Source organism: Pristiophorus japonicus, chromosome 1 (genome assembly GCF_044704955.1).
Source record: "Pristiophorus japonicus isolate sPriJap1 chromosome 1, sPriJap1.hap1, whole genome shotgun sequence".
NCBI lineage: Eukaryota > Metazoa > Chordata > Chondrichthyes > Pristiophoridae > Pristiophorus > Pristiophorus japonicus.
Window position 1 is genome coordinate 203,935,999 of NC_091977.1, and position 12,198 is coordinate 203,948,196.

The 12,198-nt window shown below is 41.5% G+C and overlaps 1 protein-coding gene across 1 annotated transcript in view; it reads right to left on the reverse strand.

The window, feature by feature from the left end:
• Window positions 1-6,709: 6,709 nt before the first annotated feature.
• rcl1 (RNA terminal phosphate cyclase-like 1) overlaps window positions 6,710-12,198 on the reverse strand; it is a 35,346-nt gene continuing 29,857 nt past the window's right edge. Inside the window, exon 9 of the mRNA XM_070886245.1 lies at window positions 6,710-7,960. Within this exon, the coding sequence (XP_070742346.1) occupies window positions 7,813-7,960 (148 nt within the window). The 3' untranslated portion in view covers window positions 6,710-7,812. The remainder of the gene's footprint in view (window positions 7,961-12,198) is intronic.

The following is a 12,198-nucleotide window of genomic DNA, read 5'->3' on the forward strand; positions in this document are numbered from 1 at the left end:
AGCCCCTCGAGCCTGTTTCGCCATTCAATTTGATTATGGCTGTTTTTTTCGAGAACACAAGACATGAAAATGGAGATTGAGAATGGGGTAAAGGGTTATGGAATGCCAAAGCCTATAGGATTAGTGCAGCTTGCAACAGTATAAAAGGGATGAAAACAAGATGAAGTAGCCCTGGGAAATAACGATGGGAGACATCTGGAGGGTTGAGCTGTAATGTGCATATCTTCTGCAGCAAAGCTTCCTTTGTAATATCAAGTGTTGGTTGTATGTGTAACATTTAACTTAATAAATGTGTTTTTGACTTCATGTTTGAACCCATTATTAATATAGACAGAACTGCAGCCATTTGTACACATTATTACAAAATTCAACTTTCCTGAAGTTCCATGCCCAAAACTCAACACAGTCCCTCAGGTGGGTTCTGACCAACATTCCATACAACTGAAGAACCGTACAATTTTGAATTCCAACCCCCTCGAGATAAGGCCAACATTCCATTGGCATTTTGGATTCAGTTTTTCATGCTCGGATTATGCCAAGATGTGTGTTAGCAGAAAGGCCCAGAAGTGGTAAATATATCTCCAGGCAGGAAGCCTTGTCGGTTTTATTACTGAGTTTTGGATGGTTTAAGGACCGCAATGCTTGAGGTGAAGTAGAAAAGTGGCCAACTTTCTATCCAAACCATTACAAACTGTATAAAACACATGAACACAGCCCCTTTACAGGTTTCATTGCACTCCTATGCACTTAAAAGCCCAAATGAGGCCACAATACTGGCATGGCGTCCTTCAACATATAACTCAACGTGATAGGCAGTAGGGACAAAGGATATTTTGTATATAAATAAAACAGAGCACTTTCTGCATAGAAAGTTGGCCCAATACTAGAATACCCTCTATGCCATGGGCGGCTCACGTACTGCTGTCTAATGTCTCAGTACTACTGTAACAAAGATGAAGGCGTCAACCATGGTGAGCACCTCAAGGTCGAAATGACAAGACACCATTTCATGAGCAAAAACTGAAAACCTGATTGGCAGTATGCAGAAGGGGACCAGATAGATGAAGTCTTAAGTCCCATCACTCTCAGAACTCAGTGAATCCACTTCACATAATGAACAGTATTAAACAAGCAATGAAGTCGATAGATCAGTTTGGTTTTCAATGAAGGTGCTCTACCAGATTAGATGCAGATTATCAAATTATTAAAGTGAAGTGTCAATTTCACTGGTACGTGACAAAAGTAATGCGTAAACAAGGTCGCACATCTTAGTGTTTTATCCATTTTGAGCATTACAAGTGTTTCGAAGTGGCAGGACAATTGCGGGAGTATTGTAAACCTTATTGCAGTGTGTCCAACGTTTTGTCCTTGCCGGTTGCACAAGCGCATGCCAGGGAGACTCGGGGTCAACATAAAAGTTTGCGCCATGTAAGTGCCAGGCAATGACCATCTCCAACAAAGAGAAAGTCTAACCTCCTCCCCATAACATTCAATGGCATTATCATCAAATCCCCCATCAACCTTTACCACAGATTGCAGCTATTCAAGGTGGCGGCTCACACCTTCTCAAGGGCAATTAGGAATGGGCAATAAATGCTGGCCTTGCAAGCAATGCCCACATCCCATGAATAAATAAAAAAGGTCCACTTTCCCATTAATTATCTCATACTGATAACCAAATTTTGATGTTGTGGTTAGGATGTATTCACCAATGTGGGAATAGTGATAAAAACAAAGCCCTTTCCAAATCTCCAACCGTACAAAACTGAAACATGACAAATCTGCAGATAGGAAATCTAAGGCACAAATAGGATGGAGCTGCCTGAATTGCAAGGGCTGGATTGCTATCCCCAAAGCATCATTTTCTTCCCAAAGGAGCTTTGCTTTTGGATCAGAGAAAATGTCTGTATATTATTTTAGATAGGCAGTATAATGTGAATTAAAGGTTAGTTTTATATTGGCAGCATCTTTAAAAGTATGAAGTCATATTCATTAACTTTTTTTGAAAATAATTTAAAAGCATTAATATCTCAAAGCACCTAGGAAAGAAAAACTGAATAAAAGCAATGTTATTACTCCTCAGCTCAAAATTCAGCCCCATTTCAGTTTCTGTAATTGACATCTTGCAGTGAGCAGTAATATTGCCTCACCATATAGCAACATCACATTGGAAAATCTACAAAAAATTTTGTCCAAGTTTTCAGACAGAGAAATTAATTTTAATGATATTTTAGTCTTGTGGACTGATTCTACTTTTATTATCTAAGTATTATACTATCGGTAACTTGTGTCTTTTCTGCTTCTGTGAAATTATCTCTTATAAATGAAAGTATTATTTTCAGGCTTCACATAACTATCTGCCAGCCTGGCTTTTACCTCTTTTCAAAATAGACTGAAGACTTTGGCGGGCATCCCACGTGGTCTCTGGTGTGCGACATCAACAAAGGAGCTTAATTGTTTCTCTCATTCATTTGGGGCCTTTTTTCCCCCAGCTCAGACAAGTCTGGATGGAAACAGTTAAGAGAAACCTTGATCCTTAGCAACTGGTGGCAGACCACACCACCAGACCAAAGTTTAAATTCAAGCAAATAATCAGAATCAAAACAGCAGTTACCATGACTACAGGCCCAGGAATAGATCCTAGATAGGCAAAATCTTAAGCTGGAACAACTTGTATTTAGCTGGCACCTTTAACATTGGAAAGTGTCTCGAGGCACTTCACTGAGGCATGAGGGAAAATGGATCCCGAGTCAAAGGAAGAGAGATTAGGAAAGGTAACAAACTTTGGCCAAAAAGCAAGTTTAGAGGTGGGTCTTAAAAGGAGAGGAAGGTGGAGACAGTGGCTGCAAAGAGGGAAATGGATTCAGCGGTGAGGGTGCAGGGGATTGAAAATGGACTTCAGTTTTCCCAATGTTTTCCTGCAGGAAAATGCTCTGGCTACAGTTGAATTTGTATGAGTAGAACAAAGAAGGCAGTCCCACCAAGCTGGTCAAGAGGAGAGGCAGTGGAGGATTGACTGTGAAAGGTTGCAGAGAGATCGAGGAGGGATAAGACAAAGGGGGAAGGGCACAGGTAGTAAAAAGAAAAATACTTGCATTTATATAGCGCCTTTAACGACCAACAGACGTCTCAAAGCGCTTTACAGCTAATTAAGTAGTTTTGAAGTGTAGTCACTGTTGTAATGTGGAAATGTGGCAGCCAACATGCGCACAGCAAACTCCCACACTGTGATAATGACCAGATAATCTGTTTTTTTGTTAACATTGATTGAGGGATAAATATTGGCCAGGACACCAGGGATAACTTCTCTGCTCTTCTTTGAAAAGAGTGCCATGGGATCTTTTACGTCCACGAGAGAGCAGATGGGGCCTCGGTTCAATGTCTCATCCAAAAGACAAAGACAGCCCCTCCAACAGTGCAGCACTCCCTCAGCACTGCATTTGAGTGTCGACCTAGATTTTTTTGTGCGTAAAATTCCTGGAGAGGCTTGAACCCACAACCTTTTGATTCAGAGGCGAGTGTGCTACCAACTGAGCCACAGTTGGCACTCTGTTACATACAAAGTCCAGGATTGCTTTGCTCTCCATGATTCTAGAGTAGAGGGCCCATTTGGCAGAGACTAGGTTGGGCTTGATATAGTTGAGCCAGGTTTAGCAATTGATGGGCAAGACAGTTTGTGCCAAGTATGCTCATTTGTACTCGTTGGACTTTAGGGAACAAAAATCGGGGCAGTACCGGGGAAATGACGAAGATGGGAGGAGGTTTTGCTGGGGCAAGGATATCGAAGTTTGTGGTGAGGGACTGCTTGAGTAAATCAACAACTGCAGATGCAGAGGTGTTGTGGCATATGCAAGGACAAAGGCTAGACAATTTGGAGTTGAGAGTGTAGTTTTAAAAAACTTGGGATTTTTTTTTCCAGGGTGGGTGCAGAGGAAAGTGTGGGTGAAAGTAGGTAGGGGTGCATGAGTGGTGAGGAAAGCTAGGAAGTCATCTGCCATGGCCTTATCTGCTATTGAGACCACAGACAGCCCATGGAAGATGATATGGTTGAGAGGGTAGTCGTGAAAGAAACACTTCTGAAATGCTAAGAATGGATAAAACACTCCCGACATGCGGCATTGTTTACAAATTACTGCTGCCACATAGCAGCAAAATTGACTATTCATTTTAATAAAATTGATAAACTTATCTGATAGAGCACCTTCATTGAAAACCAAACTGATCTATCAACTCTATTCAATGCTTGCTTATCTGGAGTCAATTTTTTTTTAAATAAAAAAAGAGTTCTGAAGCTAGGAGAATTTATATGGAGGGAAAGTTTTAGGGAGGACATGAAAGCAGTGAATTCAGAGGGCAAGATCAGTTGAGATAGATATTGAACTTGCAACGATGAGGAATTGCTCTGTACAGAAGCTGAGGGAGGCTATCAGGAGAAATTCAGTGTGAAGCTTTTGGAAGGCAGTTGATGAGAATTTTAAAGGAGAGTGGAGAGGGATAGCACAGGTTGAGGTACTCATAGGAAAAGGTGCTAGAGTAATGGGATTTGGTTATAAGGGCTACACCACCATCATGACTTTTTGGTCAGGACAGGTGATCGGAGGTGTAGCCAGACAAAATGGTGCTTCACTAAGGGATAAAGTGTTCCCACCCATAACACAAGTTTCAGTCAAAACAATGATGTCGATAGGATCGTCCACAATAAGGTTATGGATAGTAAGGGCCTTGTTCATGAGTGAAAGGTCATTCTGGAGGGAAATGGTGACTGTCAAACCGCCAGTGGAATCTAGGGTGCAGTGAACAACATAGAAAGCAGGCTGGAGAGTCACCAGCAGGTCATCTGTACTAATTAGAAATGCCTCAACTGGAGGCTGAAAAGCAGAAGATAGAAGGCTGAAGAAAAGGATTAACACTGGCATGAGGCAGAAGCAGAAGCATCAACAGAAGGATGAGGAGGAACAAAAGGAGCACCAATCTCAACACAAGGCAGAACAAAAGGAGAAACAGATGTGCACTTCGGCAGCTCATCCACTGGCTTAAACATCAACTCCCTCCATCGTCTGCATACCCTGGCTGCAGCTTGTACGAGCTACAGGAGCACTGCAGCAACTCGCCAAGGCTTCTTCGGCAGCACCTCCCTAACTTGCAAGCTCTACCACTTAGGACAAGGATGGGATGGTGCAAGAGAACATCACCTCCAAATCACATACTATCCAGGCTTGGACATATATTGCTGTTCCTTCTCCGTCGCTGGGTCACAATGCTGGAACTCCCTACGCAATAGCACATTCACCACACAGACTGCAGGGGTTCAAGAAGGCGGCCCACCACCACTTCCTCAGGGCAACTAGGGATGGCAAAAAGGGCAGCCTTGCCAGCAACACCCATGTTCAGAGAATGAATTTTAAAAATGGGCACTTTAACTGGCAGAGAATAAACAATGAGATTAGTGTATGGGGTCCACTAGCCTAGCACGACTACTAAAATCAATACATGATCATTCTTAATGGGTGGCTTGATTGCACTCTACTTTTGCACTATGCAACTAATGCAATTTAACAAGAAATGTAACAATTTATGTTGACTGTTAGACAAGCTACTTTATTAAAAGCCAGTATTTGAACACAAGAAATAAAAGCGGGTGTAGGCCATTTGGCCCCTCGAGCCCTCTCCGCCATTCAATAAGATCATGGCTGATCTGATTTGGCCTCAACTCCACTTCCCTGCCCGCTCCCCATAATCCTCGACTCCCTTATTGTTCAAAAATCTATCTATCTCCACCTTAAATTTGGACACAAATCAACACTTTCGTACCCCGTTGGATGCATTGGGAGTTTCCAAGAGGAATCGTGAAATTCATGCAAGCATCTGGACTCCAACATGGAATGAATTTGCTATTCTATGTTTTACCATTGAATATCCTGTAAAGTCAAGATTCAAAATTAGGTTCACTTAGATATCAGAATGACACCAGTAGATACAAGAAATGAAAAATAAAGCTTTGAAATTCTATTCGTGCATTGCTTTGTGTTGGCATGCAGTGTGGAAAACAGACAAGTTAATACACAGGTTATACACCTTGGTTCAGTGCCAACACAAACTAGAACATATGGTGCAGGGCACAAGCTCCCATCAGTTTACTGCCTAAATAAGAAAACAATTTATGTATACAGATGAGCATGAAACTTGGCAAAATTACCAGCAATTTCATAGAATCTTGCAACACAGAAGGTGGCCATTTGACTCATCATGCCTGTGCCGACTCTTTGCAAGAGCTATCCAATTAGTCCCACTCCCCAGCTCATTCCCTAGTCATGTAAACTTTTCCTTTTCAAGTATATATCCAATTCCCTTTTGAAAGTTACTATTGAATCTGTTTCCAGCACCCTTTCAGGCAGTGCTCTTTAAATTTATGCACATTTTTGATGCGGTTTGGTGGCCCCAATACTGCATCTTCAAAACCTTCAGTGAACGGCTTTCACGTAACCAAGACCCATCCCCTCCAAGTGAACATTTTATTCTCCAACCATCTTCACTCAGTGCTGGTTACCTGCCAAACACTGATTCCTGGGCTTTAAAGGGTGAGGAACTCTCAAAGATACAATTTACAACAACCCTGTTGTTAAGTGACCTAGTCAGAAGTGACAACTTCATGCCAGTTCAAATAAAGATCTTTATCTGGGTGAATATTCAGGGTATTCACACCTAAAGATACCAGAGGCATTTTATTATAAAAAGGCACTTCAACAACAGACAGTATAAATGCACAATGCCGCTGTGGAGTGGAGAAAGTGTATGAAAATGTACTATTTTCATTTTTAAACAGATATACAACTGACAAACCATTAGAACATGGTCATCAACACAAATGATGAGAAACTTCAAAAAAAACCCACAGCATCCTTTAAGCACTACTTGAAAAGTGGCAACTACTTCCTGCTTAAACTCAAGCTACCATTTCTTAATGGCCCGTCTGTTCTCTGTCTGATTGTTCCTCCACTAGTTCTGCAACAAAGATTTTTTTTAATGATCAATGGTCATTCTTTTGCTATTCTTTGGGGATTGGCAAATATAATGCAAAAAGGTCCTGGGCTCCCAGTGCAGAGTGCAAGGGATGTGAAAAATGGTCACATTAAGTCCTGAGCCTGGATGAACTGAAAGGTCTCCCAACCTTCTTCCATTTGTTAGGACTTCTTACATTTTCAGCACAAATTATATATTTTTATTTATTTCTGTGCAGGGAGGACAGGGAAATGAGTCAAGAACTGGTAGAACTAACATGGCTGAACCAGTTGTGTTGACTCAGTTTTATTTAGAACATTGCTTCAATTTTTCACAAAACTGGCTGCATCCACTTGGAATTATCCATTGGCATCACCATTGTGCCAGAAATTAGTTGTTATCCCAACTAAAACTAGTGGATGCCTTTATAGCTTACCGCTAGCCATTATAATACATAAATATCTAACCCAACACTGAGAATGAACATTCTGAAAGCCCTTAACTACTGTATTGTGAAAAATTATTCAGCTGAGTAATTGCAAGATTTACAAATGCTGTAAAAAATTTTTTTTTTAACTGGCATTAGTTTCTAGACAGAAACCGATCAACTGGCATTGAGCACTTAAGTTTTTAGTGTAAGTCAAACGGAACAGCAATGTCATTTACAGATGAATCATGCTATGACTTTGTAAAACACTATTTTCCATGTATAAAATTCCAGAGGAACATTTCTCTGAGTGAAGTTTTGCAAAAGTTTAAATATAAAAAGAACTGCACCAAACATGTCAAGATGCAACAGCATGGTCGTCTCTCCTACGTGACAGTCTTGCTGATATTAGAAAAGCCAACACCAATACAAGTCAGTAATACTTTCTCTCCGCCTTTCTGTCCTTCCATGGGCTGGGCTTCAATTTTGAACATAATTTGGAAGAAGATTTTCAGATGGCGCAGAAACTCGATCCTTTAAAAAAAAAGAAGTTACATATTTGTGGGGTCTGCAGTCTCATTAGTGTTTCACTATTGTAATCACCAAATATTTAACAGAAATCATGCATCCAATACTCCCAGAACAAATATTTTCTTCTGAATCTCAACAGTTCATCAATCAGACTTGTACCGCGGAGGAATGTAAAGCTCACAGATCTAAACACCAAACAAGAAAATCCACAGAGAAATGATTCATCAAAGTTCAGTGTTAAAACAAAAAAAAAGTCACCTTCAATTTTCAACATTACTTTTTAAAAATGGACATTCCAAGTAAATGATTAGTGTTGTTCGTGAAAAGTCATGTTCCTTTGAGTCGATGTTAGTATCTATCAAATAAGCCGTTTGCAGCAATTGGCTGTTAACAATTCTCAAAACTGACAGATTGAACCAGACCCGCCTTTGTTCCACATTCTTAAGTCAATTAAGATGTCTGCAGTCTGGAAAAGTAAAACATGTCACTATAATAGAAACATAGAAAATAGGTGCAGGAGTAGGCCATTCGAGCCTGCACCACGATTCAATAAGATCATGGCTGATCATTCCCTCATTACCCCTTTCCTGCTTTCTCTCCATAGCCCTTGATCCCTTTAGCCATAAGAGCCATATCTAACTCCCTCTTGAATATATCCAATGAACTGGCATCAACAACTCTCTGCGGTAAGGAATTCCACAGGTTAACAACTTTGAGTGAAGAAGTTTCTCCACATCAGTCCTAAATGGCTTACCCCTTATCCTTAGACTATGTCCCCTGGTTTTGGACTTCCCCAACATCGGGAACATTTTCCCTGCATCTAACCTGTCCATTCCCGTCAGAATTTTATATGTTTCTATGAGATCCCCTCTCATCCTTCTAAACTCCAGTGAATAAAGGCCCAGTCGATCCAGTCTCTCCTCATATGTCAGTCCAGTCATCCTGGGAATCAGTCTGATGAACTTTCACTGCATTCCCTCAATAGCAAGAACGTCCTTCCTCTGATTAGGAGACCAAAACTGAACACTAAGGCCCTGTACAACTGCAGTAAGACCTCCCTGCTGCTATACTCAAATCCCCGAGCTATGAAGGCCAACATACCATTTGCCTTCTTCACCACCTGCTGTACCTGCATGCCAACTTTCAATGACTGATGTACCATGACACCCAGGTCTCGTTGCACCTCCCCTTTTCCTAATCTGTCGCCATTCAGATAATATTCTGCCTTCATGTTTTTGCCACCAAAGTGGATAACCTCACATTTATCCACATTATACTGCATCTGCCACACGTTTGCTCATTCACCTAACCTGTCCAAGTCATCCTGCAGCCTTTTAGCGTCCTCCACACAGCTCACACCCCCACCCAGCTTAGTATCATCTGCAAATTTGGAGCTATTATACTCAATTCCCTCATCCAAATCATTAATATATACTGTAAATAGCTGGGCTCCCAGCACTGAGCTCTGCGGCACCCCACGAGTCACTGCCTGCCATTCTGAAAAGGACCCGTTTATCCCGACTCTCTGCTTCCTGTCTGCCAACCAGTTCTCTATCCATGTCAGTACATTATCCCCAATACAATATGCTTTAATTTTGCACACCAATCTCTTGTGGGACCTTGTCAAAAGCCTTTTGAAAGTTCAAATACATCACATCCACTGGTACTCCCTTGTCCACTCTACTAGTTGCATCCTCAAAATATTCTAGAAGATTTGTCAAGCAGGATTTCCCTTTCATAAATCCATGCTGACTTGGACCGATCCCGTCACTGCTTTCCAAATGTGCTGCTATTTCATCTTTAATAATTCATTCCAACATTTTCCCCACTACTGATGTCAGGCTATAATTACCAGTTTTCTCTCCCCCTCCTTTCTTAAAAAGTGGTGTTACATTAGCTACCCTCCAGTCCATAGAAACCGATCCAGAGTCGATAGACTATTGGAAAATGATTACCAATGCATCCACTATTTCTAGGGCTACTTCCAATCCCATCAATTTCCCCTAACACAATTTCCTGCCGAATAAGGATTTCCTTCAATTCCTCCTTCCCACTAGACCCTCGGTCCCTTAGTATTTCCGGAAGGTTATTCATGTCTTCTTTTGTGAAGACAGAACCAAAGTATGTGTTTAACTGGTCCGCCATTTCTTTGTTTCCCATTATAAAGTTACCTGAATCTGACTGCAAGGGACCTACGTTTGTTTTCATTAAACTTTTTCTCTTTACATAGCTATAGAAGCTTTTGCAGTCAGTTTTTATGTTCCCAGCAAGCTTCCTCCCATACTCTATTTCCCCCCTCCTAATTAAACCCTTTGTCCTCTTCTGCTGAATTCTAAATTTCTCCCAGTCCTCAGGTTTGCTGCTTTTTCTGGCCAATTTATATGCCTCTTCCTTGGATTTAACACTATCCTTAATTTCCCTCGTTAGCCACAGTTGAGCCACCTTCCCTGTTTTATTTTGCTGAGCCTAATTTGTGACAGGCACAAATAAAAAATAGTAGAGATGTTCCGATACAGTGGCCAGCGGCAACGCCGCAACACAATGGCCAGGCAAATAAACGCGTACACCTCAAGTCGCTGGAGATATATCACCAATGATGTCTCCGCAAGATCCTGCAAATCCCCTGGGAGGACAGGCACACCAACATCAGTGTCCTCGTTCAGGCTAACATCCCCAGCATTGAAGCGCTGACCACACTCGCTGACCACACTTTATCAGCTTCGCTGGGCAGGCCACATAGTTCGCATGCCAGACACGAGACTCCCAAAGCAAGTGCTCTATGCGGAGTTCCTTCACGGAAAACGAGCCAAAGGTGGGCAGCGGAAACGTTACGAGGACACCCTCAAAGCCTCCCCGATAAAGTGCGACATCACCACTGACACCTGGGTGTCCCTGGCCAAAGACCGCCCTAAGTGGAGAAAGTGCATCCGGGAGGTCGTTGAGCAGTTCCGAGTCTCAACGGCGAGAGCGTGCTGAGGTCAAGCGCAGGCAGCGGAAGGAACGTGCGGCAAACCAGTCCCACCCACCCCTTCCCTCAACAACTCTGTCCCACCTGTGACAAAGTCTGTGGGTCTCGTATTGGACTGTTCAGCCACTAAAGAACTCACTTCAGGAGTGGAAGCAAGTCTTCCTCGATTCCGAGGTACTGCCTATGATGATGGTTATAACACAATATAGATATCATACTGTTTGTGAAGTAATCATTTCCCACTTCTAATTGGTGAATCTGAAATGAGAACTGAATCATCTGTACAAGATGATTTCACAGTAAAACAGAATTCTGCAAAGAAAGGTTTATAAGCATCCCAAACAGACAAAGACCGATCCCAGGTGGGAACTTTCATCAGATCAGATAATAGAAAGCAGAACAACCCCTTTGTAGACCTGAGCAAAACAGTAAGAGAAACAAATCTGCAAATAGTAACGCTGGTAAAGGTGCTAAAATAATATGGTTTCTCAAAATTTGATACTTTTTGTATTGGCTTCAAAATGAGATAGTGGCCGAAATTAAACATTTTTGAGGAATGCGAACGGGCTCCATTTTAGTAATCTACTCTCTCCACCACTACCCCCTCAAAAAAAAACACTGGTCCAAACTTTAACTATCCATTACTGCATTATGTCACCTTGTGATGCAGCCAATTTTGGCCTACCTTCAGTCATTAAAAAAAAACCTGCTCCCACCTCCAAAATGACCAATGGGGAGCAGGATGAAAAGATAAACAAAGGATTTAACAGTAGTTTTTTTATTTATATACAATGCAAATTAAAGACAAATATATACCAAGTGAGGTGTTTATAACAGTTATTCTTAATTTAAAATTATTTCATGCGTCTTCATTTTTCTAATTTAGGGTTACTTCAGTGCTAAACTAATTGCGGCTACTAATTCAGTATTTGCACACAGTATGAATTCGGTGAATGATTAATGCCAATGTACAAATTGGGTTTCTACACAATTGGACTTTTGCTTTTATTTAATTTCGAAATGTTCTGGGATTAAGTCAGTTCATTTTGCTGGGCAAATCATTTACTCTCTGCGAGCACACACAAAAAAAACATCGACCCAACAGCAAATCTTAAATGCAGCGTGCTTGCACAGTTTACTCAAACAAGAGGGATCATAGAATCCTGTAGCACAGTTGGAGGCCATTTGGCCCATCCTGCCTGTGTCAACTCTTTGAAAGAGCTTTCCAATTAGTACCGCACCTCCTGCTCTTTCCCTACAGCTCTGCAAATCT